The sequence below is a fragment of the Salvia splendens genome, chromosome 9, assembly GCF_004379255.2.
Source record: "Salvia splendens isolate huo1 chromosome 9, SspV2, whole genome shotgun sequence".
Classification (NCBI taxonomy): domain Eukaryota; kingdom Viridiplantae; phylum Streptophyta; class Magnoliopsida; order Lamiales; family Lamiaceae; genus Salvia; species Salvia splendens.
Window position 1 is genome coordinate 21,375,554 of NC_056040.1, and position 16,292 is coordinate 21,391,845.

The 16,292-nt window shown below is 38.3% G+C and overlaps 3 protein-coding genes across 3 annotated transcripts; all 3 read right to left on the reverse strand.

Moving 5' to 3' along the window:
* Nucleotides 1-313: 313 nt before the first annotated feature.
* On the reverse strand, nucleotides 314-1,736 carry LOC121747620 (acid phosphatase 1-like). The gene is made up of 2 exons (XM_042141690.1): nucleotides 1,275-1,736; nucleotides 314-905 (listed from the first exon to the last, which is right to left on the reverse strand). The coding sequence occupies exons 1-2, from the start codon at nucleotides 1,673-1,675 to the stop codon at nucleotides 518-520; spliced, it is 789 nt and encodes a 262-aa protein (XP_041997624.1). The 5' UTR covers nucleotides 1,676-1,736; the 3' UTR covers nucleotides 314-517.
* A 3,248-nt stretch (nucleotides 1,737-4,984) lies between these two features.
* On the reverse strand, nucleotides 4,985-5,902 carry LOC121748246 (profilin-3-like). The gene is made up of 3 exons (XM_042142476.1): nucleotides 5,601-5,902; nucleotides 5,404-5,541; nucleotides 4,985-5,335 (listed from the first exon to the last, which is right to left on the reverse strand). The coding sequence occupies exons 1-3, from the start codon at nucleotides 5,730-5,732 to the stop codon at nucleotides 5,201-5,203; spliced, it is 405 nt and encodes a 134-aa protein (XP_041998410.1). The 5' UTR covers nucleotides 5,733-5,902; the 3' UTR covers nucleotides 4,985-5,200.
* A 91-nt stretch (nucleotides 5,903-5,993) lies between these two features.
* LOC121748245 (glucan endo-1,3-beta-glucosidase 13-like) lies at nucleotides 5,994-9,303 on the reverse strand. Its single transcript, XM_042142475.1, has 4 exons — nucleotides 8,932-9,303; nucleotides 6,647-7,921; nucleotides 6,441-6,471; nucleotides 5,994-6,355 (listed from the first exon to the last, which is right to left on the reverse strand). Exons 1-4 carry the CDS (start codon nucleotides 8,978-8,980, stop codon nucleotides 6,217-6,219), a joined length of 1,494 nt encoding a protein of 497 aa, XP_041998409.1. The 5' UTR covers nucleotides 8,981-9,303; the 3' UTR covers nucleotides 5,994-6,216.
* Nucleotides 9,304-16,292: the final 6,989 nt, after the last annotated feature.

The window sequence follows — 16,292 nt, forward strand, 5'->3', positions numbered from 1 at the left end:
GAACTGAGATTGTAATTACCCGTTATAGTATAAATTTTAGGATCTTATTAGTTATTAGTAGTAATATTTTAGTCGTAATTTTGTATTTCGACATTTTACAATACCAATTTTGTACTAGTATATTCTTTATGCTTTCATAGGAGAATTTAAACCTATGACACTTTTTATTCACTGGTATTAAACGACTCCAAATATTAGTTTTAACTGGGAATAATTGTACTACTTTGAATATTAGCTTAGAGTTTAAAATTAGTTAAAAAAATAGAACTAACAAAACCAAAAGATAGCGCAGCATTTGAGAAGAAATATGCGGTGACGAAAAATTATCTTCATAAAAATCAAGAATATTTACAGCAGCCTAAAAACATGAAAATGCAGATAGGTAAAAGAGACTTGAACTGACCTTCCGTGACCTCAAACTGCGAATCCATCCATATTTTTTGAATCGAGAAAATTCCATAAAAAAAACTAGAACTATATATATGCAAGACTAGTAAGTAGTAATGCTATGTCCATACTAGGCAATGTAGTATAAGGGGTTGGGTAGTTTGAAGGAGCGTCTTGCGAGAGCGAATCCCATCAAGTCGCTCCACTGATCTCCGGAGCTCCCGTGGATTATGTAACCTGCATCCTCTATCTCCTTCCTCTTCTCTGATTTGAAAACTGATGCCGGCTTACCTTTATCAGTGTTTCCCCTGACGATAAGCTTTTCCCAGTTGGCGAATCCAGCGTACATTAGGTTACGCTCCGTAGCATGCCTCTGATATTCACCCCGTCCGGTCAACAGGAATAATGTGAAGCCTAGCTTCTGTAGCTCCTTGTACAATCTCAGCCCAGGGATTATTGCAGGAGCCTCCCTCAACTCTACCCATTCGTTGAAAGAATATTCATCAAATATCTGTGATCTGTTTCCAATACAAACATACCATCTTCATTATCAAAATTATTCTAAATCAAGACCGACAGGCTACATGCTTGATAATCCATGTTTTATGGTTTTTTTTTAATTTATGTATACTCCTTCCAACCCATAAAAATAAGGACTCTTTCCTTTTTCGTCCCTTCCATAAACTCCATTTATGGAAAGTTCTCAAACTCATTACTCATACACATCAATTTATTTACAATTTATACCACTAGCTAGGACCTACCATTAAACACTATAAACTATAATAATGTGGGTCCAAATACTATTTTAACTAAACGGAGGGAGTGTATTCTAGTGTATTTGAATAGATGAAATGATGAGAAAAAAAAGGGAAATGATTGGTTACCCGAATCCGTTGACGGCGTAGTAGTGGACATTGGAGAGCAAGGTCTCGTCGATGTCGAAAACCCAGGCGTCTCTGCCGTCGCCGGAGACCCCGATGGCCCTGGCGTACTCGGCTGCATTGGCCGCGACGGCCTCCAGCTCGGAGGCGTAGAGGTCGCCGGTGATGTACTCCTTCACGAAATCGACGCACCTCGCCGGCACGCGCGTCCAGGCGCCGGCGTCGTTGGTCTCGACCGTGAAGCGCCAGCTGCTGCAGAAGAGGTGGTCGGATTTCCGGCGGACGTCGGCGTCCAAAAGGGTGTCCTTTTCCGGCCTCATCTGAATGATGGAAGGGACCGACCAAGTGGGCCCAGCGCTGAGGATCACGACGAGCGCAATCAGGACCCATTGGATAAACGCCATGCCGGAAAAACCGATTGAAGAAAATCTCTTTTCCTGCTTCAAGAAAAGCGCTTTTCCAGGTTTTCCGGTTGGGATGATTTGGAGCTTTCCGGTTGGATTCAAGAATTTATATATCCTTTTTTTCCCGAATATATAGCTCTATAACTGGAAATAGTTTTGTGTCCGGTAATAATGGATCAAAATAACTGAATCAACTAATATCAAAGTACTTTTAAAATATTTTAAAATATATAGTATGATAATTTTTTAAATAAATGAGTTTTAGGCATTCCCTCTTTCTATAAACAAACTTTTATTTGTACTTGTCCATTATCAATTATAACTAGACAAATAAAATAAGTTAATAATTAAATGATTAGAACGTTGGCTCTTTACTCAGGCCTTGTTTGATATAAGGTCCCATTTTCAACATTCATACGTTTAGCATTCTAGATATAGTGTCTCATGTCTCAGAATTAAGCAAAGTCAACTTCTAAATCATTGTCTCTTGACATAGTGAGCAATGCCACATCCCACATGTTAGGCTTATGGAAGATAAATTTATAGCTGGAGTTTTCTGCCAATTGAAACTAATGGTAGTATAACAGATGTAGAATGCAAATTTACTGTTCACATACACAATGAATTCACTTTCAATAGGAAACGGAGTTAAAATTGCACCAAAATATGGAGTATTTCTCAAATTTCATTTTTTCATGAGGTCCAAGTTCCACCTCAACATGTTCATTAAATTAAAAAAAAATAAAAAAAAATTGGATAGGTTAATTGTGGATGTGACAAGGATGGCTAGACAAACTTAAGCTCGGTGTTGTTCCTTAATGATTCGCCACTCGATAGAGGAGTGGTGGAATATTATTTCTACTTTCATCATTAAAATTTTATAAATTTATTAATATTTTTACATAATTTTAATAAATAAAATTGATAACAACGCGTAAGCACTTTTGTTCTCACGTGAGGGTCCAACCTTCTTAAATTAACCCTCATGCCCATTTCCATTTAACCATACATCACTCTCTCTTCCCCTTGACCCCTTCCATCAAAAAATGACCTCCAACATGCTACCGATCCGACCTGTGGTGGTGCAGGCGCAGATGCAACCCGCCGACGCCAACAAATCTCCCAACTGGTGGGCTCCGCTTTTTGGTTTCTCCTCCGAACCGGACTATATCAAGCCAGCCGAGGCGGATCGGAAGCCTCCAAAAAACCGGTTCGCTCCCGGCTCTTTCACGGAGGAGAAAGCCAGGAAGTTACGGAAGATGACTTGCGATGCGGCCTCGTTCCATGAGACCATGTATAACTCCCGGCTAGCCTCCGACTTCACCGATCGCTCCGCCGCCTGATTTCTTTTTTTACTGAAAATTTGAAATGGCAGTGATGTGGACGTAGTGGATCCGACGATGGATAGCTATCTAATTTTCTTTATTATATAAAATTTTAAATCTATAGTATTTTAAACTTATAACTCTAGTGACGCGAATCAATGTTTACGTAAGTTGAAATTTGGAATATTAAATCTTTTATTTGCGATCATTGGTTAAGTTTAATGTGTTATGATTGCGATTGTTTAATTTAATCTATATTATTTCACCTGATTTGGGACTTTAGGCCAATAATTGTAAATTTAAAGGTAACGTATTAATCGGAAAGAAACTCCACTTGTTATTATCCGATATAATTTTAGTTGGGCCAATGAGAAAAATATTGGATTAGTTCTGACACACTTATGAACTTCTCAGTTTAAAAACTTTTTAATCTCTATTGAGATATATTCTCTACTATACTTTAATTATCTCTTCTACCTTTCTCTCATTTTACCAATTTTACATTAAAACTCTGCTGAATTCATAATGCATATTTTTTTTTATAACAGATGGAGTAGTAAAGTAGTAAACACAATATATGTAGTACACATTTTTTTAACGCAACCATATATATAATTCCATAATGATGTAGATATTATAAAAGTCACATGAAAAATAAAAGTTTAGTTAGAGAAGAAATAGAATGATTTTAGATGGATTTTGTAATATTAGATTGTGTGATACTACTAGAGTACTTATAAAATTGGAGGGTGACGACGGCAAACCACAACTATTCATATTTCGCACATGCTGGAATATGCCTTTTGGATTTGTATGGGGGATGAGATATTTCGCGAAACGGCGAGAGGCAGAGAAGCAAATTCTATACCCACTTACCCAGCATATGACCAATTGTATTTTGTCTATATTGCACTTTGAAATAAACTTTTGATATGCAAAGATTGATCATCACATATGCGACAAGAATTCATACACGATATAAACATGATAATAAGCAAACAACAACAAAAAGGTTTACTATACTAGTCTTGTTGCAAAAGATTTTTCAAAAAATCATTGCAGTTTTCAGGTGCAAACATAGAATTTCGTTTTAATGATTTACGCAAAATATCAAATATTCTAAGAATAGTGTTTTTGGTTGGGACTTATAAGAGCATCCACAACAGTTAGCCCTTTGGAGGGGACGGTGACGGGTTTGCCGTTGTGGGTGTCTCGTCCCTGAGGGCCTCCCGTGCTGAGGGGTTGCGCCCTTATTTCGGGACACGCGCCAGGGCCATGTGGCGCTCCCACGTCTTGTTGAACCAAATTTTTATTCAATTTTTTTCACGTAATTTAATCAAATAGTACCACTACAAGGTTATATATGTAGTGATTGAATTAAAATTCTGGTTGGCTTTTCAAATATAGGTCCGATTTAATCTCGTTCGAGCTTTTAAGCGTATGAATCATTTTTAAGCTTGGTATTATCCGATTTCGTATTGACAAACACGATCATTAATAGATTGCCAAGTTAGTAAGTAGTAGTACATAAAATATCTAAAATTGCTATCTAATTAATTACTACTACTAATTTTTAATACTATAACAGTACTATAACCTATGTATATAGAACCTTTTTTTGCAAGTGAGAGGAAATTATATTGCTCCCTTCATCCCTGAAATTTTGTTACATTTTTCTATTTCCATTCCACAAAATTTATCACATTTCACTTTTTACCATTTTTTTAGTGGACCCCACATTCCACTCACTCACATCTTATTATAAAATACTTTAAAAGTAAGACCCACATCCTATCAATTTTTTCAATTCACTTTTCATTACATTTCTTAAAACTCGTGTCCGGTCACGATGGGAGTATATTTCAGATTTGGATGTAATCCGGATCGATAGACTTGGACTACATCTATCTAGATTTTAGAAACATATCAGAATATTCTTCAGTACCTTATACTAACTATATAGAGTATGAATAGGTAACAAATATTTCAAAAAAAATGGAAAATAATTATATTAAAATTTGCCTGAAATTTAGGCAACAACTGAACATACCAACTTGTATGAGAAACAAAAGAAAAAACTAAGAAAAGTCGATGGCCTGGAAATGAAGGAGTTGATATTGGAAATGAAAAATGGAGGCCTTTATGAGAAACCAAGTAGAAGCAAGAAATGAAAATGGGGGCTAAGTAGATTTATGAAGGTCTACATGCCCTGATCGATTAGGTAATCAGCCAGCCTCTCAACAACCATGTTGCATTGCCCTGGAGTCACCGGCTCCTCGTACACTCCGAACACCAGTGCTTGCCCAGACTTCTTGATAGTTATGCCTCCAGATCCCTATTGGTGGCGTTCAGTTTGTTAAACAAGATACAATAAGGAATAAGCCACGATATAATTTGCCAAACCTTCTTTCCACGAATGACAGCGCCGGGCTCGCCTTGAATGACCATATACTTAGCCCCACCAAAGAACAAGCCAGTGGGGGCCAGGGACCCGGGTTCCTCGAAATCGTTCAATATTCCTTTTATCTCCTCTGGCTTCATCTGCATTACGCAAACATCATAATACAATTACAAATTCAAATAATTAACGTTAACCTGACCTGAGGGAAGGTGGCGCTCTGAGCCCAGACAGCGCCATCATGGCCGAGGATAGCGGCCGCGGCCAGTTTCAGCCCTGCCTGTCCTTCGATATCGCACATCAAGTGCTCATCCACGTAAGTTTGCCACGACATATTGCTCTCTGCAAATGTTTATCCCGTTAGTATTTCGAATCACTGCTCGATCGAAATATGATGATGATGCTGTTGTATGTTTTATACTGCAATGCAGTGCTTGAAAAGTAATTCAAAATTAGTGAATGGATGCTCGCGCGTCTCGGCTTCTCACCTCCGACTTTTTCTCTCTAATTAACCTTAACAACCACCCGATTTTGCTTAGTCAAATACATGCTTTTTTCAAATTTATTCTAATTACATTTATATTATCAACTTTTATTTAAAATAACATATTCCGCTATAATAGAAAGAAGTAAGCATGTTTGGTCTAAAATATCCAAGATGATCTACAACTACAAGGGTGTCTTGTCACATACATGATCCAAGATGATCTACAACTACAAGAGGGAGAGGATTCCTTGAAAATTATGATACAACAAAATAATTGAACGCCCTTGGGAGACCATCCTTGAGACAAATTTTTTCGCCAGCAACCAAGATACTAGCACGAAACTTGTAGCAACACGAATGAAGCCATCACCGAGCAGCCAAGGAGCAGCATTGAGGCTGCTTGCGCATATGATGACGATGCTTTTGCCAAAGGATTCGCTGTTGCATTTGCGGACGCAGTTTTGTTGGCCCTGCAAATCCAAGAAAAGTTCAGTCACAGATATATAATGCCAATGCTAATATTTTGGAACTACTAATGAACGGATGTTTGCGCACCCGAGTGTCATATAGAGGCAGTTGTCATAACCTGCGAAATTCAGAAAAAATGGCATGTTAATTGTCGAGGAGTATATCCTTGATCCTCAAAATCCCGAACGAAAGTAATGCCAAAAGGCACATCTCTTGAGTTTGAATAGAGGGCATCAAGAGCGAAATAAGGGAAGAAATCATATACTACACCAAATCAGTTAATCAATACATACTCGGGTTCTGGTTCGTTCTGACTCCTGCTCCGCCAAAACTGCAAGCGATATCTGTAGCCCCATTCTGCTGGTAGTAACTGTTGAAGGCATAAGAAGCATGAGATACCAAGTTATCAGGCTCGAAGCAAGGCTGACTCGGCTGAATAGCCGAGCAGTCAACGTTTCCTGAACCACAGGCCCAGTCTAGACCATTCCTAAGATCAGGTTCCGAGGCATTGGCTGATGCAATGCACCACGTTCCATTTGAACTGGTTGTCACGTTTGTGTCTGGATTGATATCCACGGTACTTTTCCCAGTGAAATCCAGATTGTACACGCTTGTCTGGTCAGGAAAAAACAAGCCCCAATTTCTCTCTGATTCCAAACCAGGCTTCCTATTCTCATTGAACAATGAGAAGATGTATGTATCTATCTCCCCTCCTGGCTTCGCAGGAGTTCCGGTGTCATTGATGAGATGACGGATCAGATTCGTGTTGTATGTTTGCGCGTTATCTGGAGTGGCAGCAGTCTCCTTTGGGGATCCTTTAGAAGGCCATCCTGTCTCGGTAACCATAATCTGAATAGTTCGGAAATTCAAAGCCATGAGTGCAAAGTTGATTGCATCAATCTGAGCATCAAACATATTTGTGTATAACAATCCAGTGTTTGGATCAATAACTTCAGACGAGGACTCAAAAAGAGCATAGTCGAGGGACACATTGCTCGAGGAGTCTCTATAGGCATAGTAAGGATATATATTAACCATAAAGGGAGACTGATTCTCAGCAAGAAATTCCAACATCGGTTTCAGAAACAGCGCAAATTTACTGCTGAAAGCCCCTGCAGAAGGTGGGAACGAGCGGGACAAAACACCCAAGGAATGAGTGCTGGAGACTTTAATCTTCTTATGAAGCCCGGCTTTCTTGAGAGAAGTTAGGACATTTTGCATTGCAGGAACTACCATGGCAGATATATTACTGGGAGCTTCAGTTACTTCAGCACCAACAGTTATGTAAGTGATTTTTGTGGCCGGATAGTATGGGAGAATGCTGTTTTTCAACCATGTATCAGCATTGGATTGGAACTGAGAGAAGGCTAGCAAGTCGGCATTGGGGATCCCGATCATGAGCTCAATTCCTGTATTTGCGAATGTCTTGAGGACTTGGATATTGGAGTCGTATATCCTTACATATTTGATATTGTGAAGTTTGATCAGCTGCACAGCTTTATCTGGGGTGGGTAGATCATCTGCATTTCTCCCATAGCATATTCCGATTTTACCACCTCTGCATACGCCTATCATCAAAATAGGCATTATAAGCATCAAAGAATAACACGAATCCCTCGTATGTCAAACCATACTACAGTCATTCTGCCACATTTTGAGAAGCAAAACTGAACCTAAGAAGCATGGGAAATTTCTAAACCTATTTGCAACAACTCTAGTGAGCAAAACTCGTGTGAATTCGTATCAAAATTGGTTTACAACACTCAAGCATGGATGTATTTCCACACATTCTCGAATCTCTCTCTATATAGGAATGATAACTCCTATTAGATAAGCTAGAAAACTGCAAAATCAATTAACCAACCCATATGAAAACTAACAATAAGCAGGGAACACACGCAACTATAAGTCCTACCTCCGAAAATCTAGATCTATGTATCATGAAAAAACAAAACAACTTCATGAACATATAGATACATTCTCTCTGCCTCGGCTAACAAGACAAAAAAGTTTCATATATTAGAACTAGATTGGTAGTGATGCTTCTTTCATTAACAACCGATCAACGAGCTAGCCGACGTATGAACCATGGAGATGCTCCAACAAAGAACTAAATGCCATCATCAACAACTCATGAATGCAGCGTTCAGATATAAGGGAATTACATAACCATATTTAGAAATGCCATAAAGGTCAATTCTTGCTACTTGAACAATACTTTACCAGTAATTTTGTGGTATAACACATTAATTTTGGAGAAGCACAAAATATGCATCTGCCATATTTCAATGACATATAATCTCTAAACTAAATATATCATGGGATGGCCTACTTATAAGAATACAAGGGTGCACATGATAGTTGCTGACATCAAGATTCCACAGAAAGTATTAATCTTTGACTAATTATTGAAGCAACATACCAACCAAATAAAGAAAGACATGCCCTGATTTAACCAATAAAAAACGAGTTCTTGAAGAAAACATTTACAAGAAGTGTCCCAAAATGGAATCACAGCAGAATTAGCAAGTTAGATAGAGATGATGTTAATTTAGAGAGTGTAATGTGAGCACATTACCAAAGAGCGTAAGCAGCTGAAGAGTTGCGAAGAGAAACGCGCTCCCCATTTGAATCCCAGTTGCTATGTAAGCGTAGAGAAAGGGAAAGACGATTCAAAACTCCACAAGGTTTTGAATAATTGACTCTCAAAACTTAATGCTTGATTTTAACTTTTTCTGCTGAGTAAATGTACCACTCTTGCAACGTTCTTTTTTCCAACGTCTCTCTTCTCACAAGGAAAAGGGTCTCTCTCTCGAGCTCCGAGTGAGTGAGTGAGTGAGAGAGAGAGAGAGGTGATCACTGAGCGTCTGTGCGTGTCGGGTGGAGTGTGTCAGCAAGGTGGAGTCTGGGGATATGCGGACTTGAAAATTTTATGAATTGAATTGAGAAATAGTTGTTGAATCCTAGAGGTTTTTATTTATTGCGGTGCGGGGTATATTTGAGCTTGTCTGATTCTATTCCCTACAAAAATCCTCTGCCCCAAACACTGTTTCCGCTTTCGCAAATCTCGAATGCTTTGCTATACGCCAATATCAACGGTCACCGCTGCCCCATTTTGAAAAAAATTATTTGAGGCATATTCTTCATTTTAGTTAGGACACTTATTTAGAGTATAATATAAGGGGGAAATTAATAAACTGAATATAGAACTTTTATTGGATACTACTCTGAAGTGGACTTCGATTTGAATTGCTCTTATTTGTCAAAATATAGAAATTTTGATGGAAATGTGGTTTAAGACATACAGTTAACGTTTCTAGCCAAAGTATCGAATTTGTTAAAATTAGTGCTAAACTTTAGGAACCACTAACTGCTGTTATGCTTAGTGGCTGATTTATTTAGTTTGTTATTACTCTCATTTTGTTTTAGTTTTTAGTAGTCACTCATCGTGTAGAGTGATTTAGTAGTCAATTTAATTTCAGTTATTTTCCTTTTGTTAGTGGCAGATATGGGAAGAGTGGTAGAGAGTTTTTAGGAATTTGTTAAGTAGTTGCCTATATATATGCTGTACTTGGAAGTTATAAATACACACTGATTTTCTGCCATCGTTTAGCTTTCTTTTCTGCTTTCCTTTCATTGTTTTATGGTACCAGAGCCAAGTTGTGCTCTTGGGAAAGCTCTTGTCATCAATACGATGGAAGCCTCAAATGGTGGAAATAATCAGTTCGGGATGGAGAAACTTGTAGGCCATAACAACTACAAGTTCTGGAGGATGTGTATGGAGGCATATCTTCAAGGTAAGGATCTGTGGGAGCTGGTCGCTGGTGCTGAAACGGAGGTCCCCAGAGATGTTCCTGAAAATGCCGAATCACAAAGGAAGTGGAAGATCAAGTGCGGTAAAGCGCTCTTTGCGTTGAGGACATCAATCAGCAAGGAGTTCATTGATCATGTTCGTGATGTGAGCTCTCCAAAAGAAGTTTGGCAAACACTTGAAAGTGTTTGTACCAAGAAAAACACCGCAAGGCTGCAACTTTTAGAAAATGAGTTAGCAATGTTAACTCAAGGAGGTAAGTCAGTTTCCGAATATTTTTTACGGATTAAAAGTTGTTGTGCTGAAATATCAGAGATAGACACGAACGAAAAGATCAGTGAAGCACGTCTGCGTCGCTATCTTATTCGTGGTCTGAGGAAGGAATATGGGCCCTTCGTTACCTCGATCCAAGGGTGGTCAAATCAGCCTTCAGTAGAGGAGTTGGAGAATCTTCTTTGTAATCAAGAAGCCTTGGCGAAACAAATGGCGAAAAATCTTGATTCTGATGCTGTTCTTTTCTCAAAGGGGAAATCAAACAAGAAGAATGCTTGGACTTCAAACAAAGGAAAGGATGAAGAAACGAGTGCAGACAAAGGTAAATCTCCAAGTAAGAAACCTATCACTTGTTTCAGGTGTGGAAAACTTAGGCATATTAAGAAGAACTGTCGTGTTAAGCTTACTAAAGCTAACGTTGCCTGCACAAATGATGGAGATGATAAAATTGAATGGGACCAGTGCTTCACCGTTGAAGCAATCAAAGAAAAGGCAGGTGATGCCCATGTCAACTACATCAACGACAAGGAGGAATGGATCATCGATTCTGGTTGCTCTCATCATGCAACCGGAAATGACACTTTGTTCTCGGAGATGCGTGATCACCATGGAGAGAGAGTTGTTGTCACTGCAGACAACTCAACTCATCCAGTAGCCAAAGAAGGTGACGTGACCATTGACGTTGTCGGAAATCCATCAGCCAAAAGTGTCAAGCTGCATGATGTTTACCACGTTCCAGGTTTGAAACGAAATCTAGTTTCGGTCACTCAAATTACAGAATCTGGAAAGTATGTCTTGTTTGGTCCCAATGATGTGAAGGTGCTTGATAATGTGAAGAATATTTCTGCTGATGTAACGTATATTGGAGAGAAGAAGGGTTCTTTGTTTGTTATGTCAGCAGGTGAAGCTTATGTCAAGAAAACTAGTCAAACCGACAATACATCGATCTGGCATGCTCGGTTAGGGCATGTAGGCTATCAGCTACTGCAGCAAATGTCGTCTAAAAAGCTGGTCGCTGGTATGCCTACTCTGGTGAATGTGCGCGAAGATGTGATTTGCCAAGGATGTCAATATGGTAAATCACATAGACTTCCTTTTAAAAAGTCCTCAAATCGTAGATCTACGTTGTTCGAGTTAGTTCACACAGATTTGATGGGGCCGACTAGAACACCAAGCTGCAGCAGTCATCACTATGTTATGGTGTTGGTGGATGATCACTCAAGGTTCACTTGGGTGAAATTTTTGAAAGAAAAGAGTGAGGCTCTGTCCAAGTTTATGGAGTTTAGAGATGCTGTTGAAAAGGAGTTCGGAAGAAGATAAAGTGCCTCCGCAGTGATAATGGTGGAGAATACATGTCAGATGCTTTCTTTAAATATTGTGAAGACAATGGCATTCAACGACAAATGACTTGTCCAGACACTCCTCAGCAGAACGGTGTAGCGGAAAGAAAACTAGCTCATCTCACCTCAGTTTGTCTTTCATGGCTGCATGACAAGAATCTTCCACGAGAACTTTGGGCTGAAGCTGTTCAATGTGCCTGTCATGTGACGAACAGGCTGCCTCCCTGGCTAGGTACTCAAAAATCACCTTTTGAGATTGTATATGGTGAAGTTCCAGATGTCAGTTACTTTAGGGTCTTTGGTTCTATTTGTTACGTACATGTTACTAAGTCTAATAGAACCAGGCTTGACCCGAAAGCAAAGAAGTGCATATTTGTTGGATATGACTGTTATAGAAAGGGCTGGAGGTGCATGGATCCAAAGACGATGAAGTATACTACGTCTAGAGAAGTGGTATTTGATGAAATATCATCTCTTTATGCTGCTCAAGAATTTGCAGCTCTTGATGGGGATCAAGATAATTTGGAGCCACTATTTCCTGACATAGATGTACAAGCTTCTAGCCGTGAAGAAGCTGAAAATGATTCACCAATTACAGAACAGATTGCTGATGCTTCTCCAGTTTCTGGTCAGATTGCAAGTGCAGAAAATAATGATGTGCAGCAGGTTTCGGGAAGGCCGAGAAGAGAGATACGACAACCAGATTATCTCAAACATTATGAGGTAGATATCAATCATTGTTCGGTCGTATCGTGTTTCTTTACAGGAGAGATGAATGTTGAAGATCCAATAAGCTATGAAGAAGCAAAGGGTTGTCCAAATTGGGAAAAAGCTATGCGAGAGGAGATCGAAGCCTTAGATAGAAACGAGACATGGGAGCTGGTGTCCAGGCCTGAAAACTGTCAAATCGTCTCGTGCAAATGGGTGTTCCGCATCAAAAAGAAGTCGGATGGAACCATTGATAGGTTTAAAGCTCGTTTAGTTGCTCGCGGGTTTTCTCAAAGTTATGGAATCGACTATGAAGAGACTTTCAGCCCAGTAGCAAAAATGGTGACAGTAAGATCTATATTCTCTATTGCTGCATTCAAAGGTTGGAAGTTGTGGCAACTCGATGTAAAGAATGCATTTCTTTACGGTGAGTTAGATCGCCCGGTGTTTATGGAGCAGCCCGAAGGCTTCGTCTCAACAAAGTTTCCAGCCCATGTGTGTCATTTGAAGAAGGCTCTATATGGCTTGAAGCAAGCACCTCGAGCTTGGTATGGTAAAGTTGCTCAATACCTTCTCTTTTGTGGTTTTAGAGTATCTACCTCAGATTCCAGTTTGTTCGTCAAAATAGAACCACAAGTGCATCTTCTAGTATTATTGTATGTTGATGACATGATAATAACGGGAGGAAATGAGTCAGAAATTGTTAAATTGATGGCTGATCTGTCGGTTCGTTTTGAGATGAAAAATTTGGGAGAGGTTGAATGTTTCCTTGGCTTAGAAGTGGAGAGAGCAGATCAAGGATATTTTGTCTCTCAAAGAGGCTATGCAAAGAGTCTCTTGGAGCGTTTCAACATGGGGGAGTCGAAAGAAATGGCTACACCTATGGAATTGAATCTCAAGTTGAAGAAAGATGAAGGAAAGCTACTGAAAGATGCTAAGAGGTTTCGGCAGCTTGTTGGTAGTCTGATTTACTTGACCATCACAAAGCCCGAGATCTCTTACTCTGTTGGCGTTGTTGCACAATTTATGCAAAATCCAAGGAGTCATCATTTAGATGCTGCGAAGAGGATCTTGCGCTATGTGAAAGGAACTATAAGCTACGGGCTACTATACAAGAATTGTGATAACTTCTTGTTGAGTGGATTTGTTGATGCAGATTGGGCTGGAGACTCAAATGATCGTCGGTCAACTACGGGCTACTGTTTTGATATTGGTTCAGCGGTCGTTTCATGGTGTTCGAAGAAACAAGATACTGTGGTCTTATCAAGTAGTGAAGCAGAGTATGTTGCAGCAACCATGGCTGCACAAGAATGTGTTTGGCTGAAGAGATTGATTGGAGATATGCTAAGCAATGTCGACTATCCTGTGCAGATCAAGTGCGACAATGAGAGTGCTATAAAGTTGGCTTCAAATCCAGTTTTTCATGCTCGTACGAAGCATATTGAAGTCAGACATCACTTTATTCGTGAGAAGGTTCTAAATCAAGAGGTCCAGCTAGAGGGAGTCTGCACCAATGATCAAGTGGCTGATATTTTCACTAAGGCCTTGGCGAAATCTAAGTTGAGTTTTTTCGTGCTGCCTTAGGTGTCATTGATCAGAAGTTTGCACTAAGGGGGAGTGTTAAAATTAGTGCTAAACTTTAGGAACCACTAACTGCTGTTATGCTTAGTGGCTGATTTATTTAGTTTGTTATTACTCTCATTTTGTTCTAGTTTTTAGGAGTCACTCATCGTGTAGAGTGATTTAGTAGTCAATTTAATTTCAGTTATTTTCCTTTTGTTAGTGGCAGATATGGGAAGAGTGGTAGAGAGTTTTTAGGAATTTGTTAAGTAGTTGCCTATATATATGCTGTACTTGGAAGTTATCAATACACACTGATTTTCTGCCATCGTTTAGCTTTCTTTTCTGCTTTCCTTTCTTTGTTTTAGAATTTGGCGAATATCTTCAACCGTTTGTTTAGTTTGTTTCACACTTCACAGTATATTATGCCACAAACAGGCATGAAATCTGCATTCCCTGTTATACAGACAATTCTATGTTCTACTTTCTTTTGCAAATAAAGGTGAAGCTTTAAAAATACTCCATTTTTCAAAAATTCGGGGAACATAAGAATTTTGAACTAATTCAAAAGCAAAATAAATATACTACTCTATCCGTTTCTTAAAAATATAATTTCACACAAATTTTTATTATAAAATTTGTAAAATAAGAGAAATAGAAAGAATAAATGATTGAAATATGAGAAAAAAAATTCTAAATTAGAAAATGCATGATTTTAGTGACCAACTAAAATAGAAATGATTTTTATTTTTAATAGAATATTTATGAAATATGAGTCCTGCAGCTAATCTAAAATTTATTTATCTAATCCTATTTATTTGAAAAAGTAAAGGAAATTAAAACAATACAATTCCTTAGCCCAACCTATTCGTTCCGGCCCAATAACGCAAATCCAACTAATAACTTTTGATGGCCATCAGAGTCGAAGTAGTCCTTGTTATCTAGCATAGTGGAGTATAGTGGTGTTACTGTGACACATTTCATGGAACCTTTTTCACCATACTTTTATTTTTAAAATGAGATATTTATTTATTGAATAATGAATTATTTTATTTTGCAAAAATAAGTACCACTACTATTTACAAAACTAAATATAAATGTTAAATTTTAGGAAACAGAAAACAATAAAATTCTAAATTTTTCTCAGTTGGTGCCATGTTGCGCACCAAAATTCAATGTTAGGCATCAGAATCAATCTAAATATATACTAAAAACAAGGGACAAATTGCACTTCATATTTATGAAATTAAAATAAACTAAAAAATTTAAAAATTGCATAACTAAAATTTAAAAAGTTATATGGTAGTATAATACTCCCTTTGTCCTATTAGAAATGCAACGTTTTTTTGATGTCCCACTAAAAATGCAACGTTTCCTTAAAAAGAAAAAATCAGGGAATTTTAATCACTAATTAGGGCTCACTAATTAAGTTCATTAAGCATTAAAAAACTAAAAAAACCCTAGCAGACCCTACTTACTCTACAATCGTTTTCCGTCTACCCTCATTTCTCCTAGGCTAATTTCTCCGCCGCCAAGCCTCCGACGACCCTGCGCCGCCAGGCATCCGACGATGACAAAGCTACCCGCTTTCCCATGCACCTCCGAAGACGGGAACGCTTCACGATGTCTGATTCACCTTTCTCGCCGCTTGATTTCCTCGTTTGCCTCCAGAATTCCACTCTTCACTCACTGATTCCCGATTTTCTAACCTTCGTCGCCCGATTATCCCTCTTCGTTGTCTGATTCGCCGCGTTAGTTTTATCTTTATACTGGTGTTGTTAAATTTTTCTTTCCCACCATTGTACTTTCTGTGTTGTTGTACAATGATAAAAAAAACTCAAGACATAAGGCTTGATCCTCATTTTATAGACTTTGGTTTACTGATGTGGCGCCATTTTGGAAATTGTTTGAGGTGCCATAATTTTAAGACTAGCAGCCAATTTTGAAAATTAGACTTCGAAATTTTAGAAATGTGGTTGTTCTAATTATTTTGGCATATGTTTTGTTTATCATTTTTTATTATGATTATTATAATCATTTTTTAGATCATTGTTTAGAAATGTCAAATTAAAATTACCAATAATATTAATATGAAATGCTTAAGTATGGACGGCAAATTTGACAACCAAATGTCAAATTTATTCAAGTCAACAAAATAGAATTAATAATTCAAGTCAATATACTCATTTTTTCTCTCTCCTTTAAAACATCCAACAATTTATTTTCTCTCTTACTTTTCTCTATCCT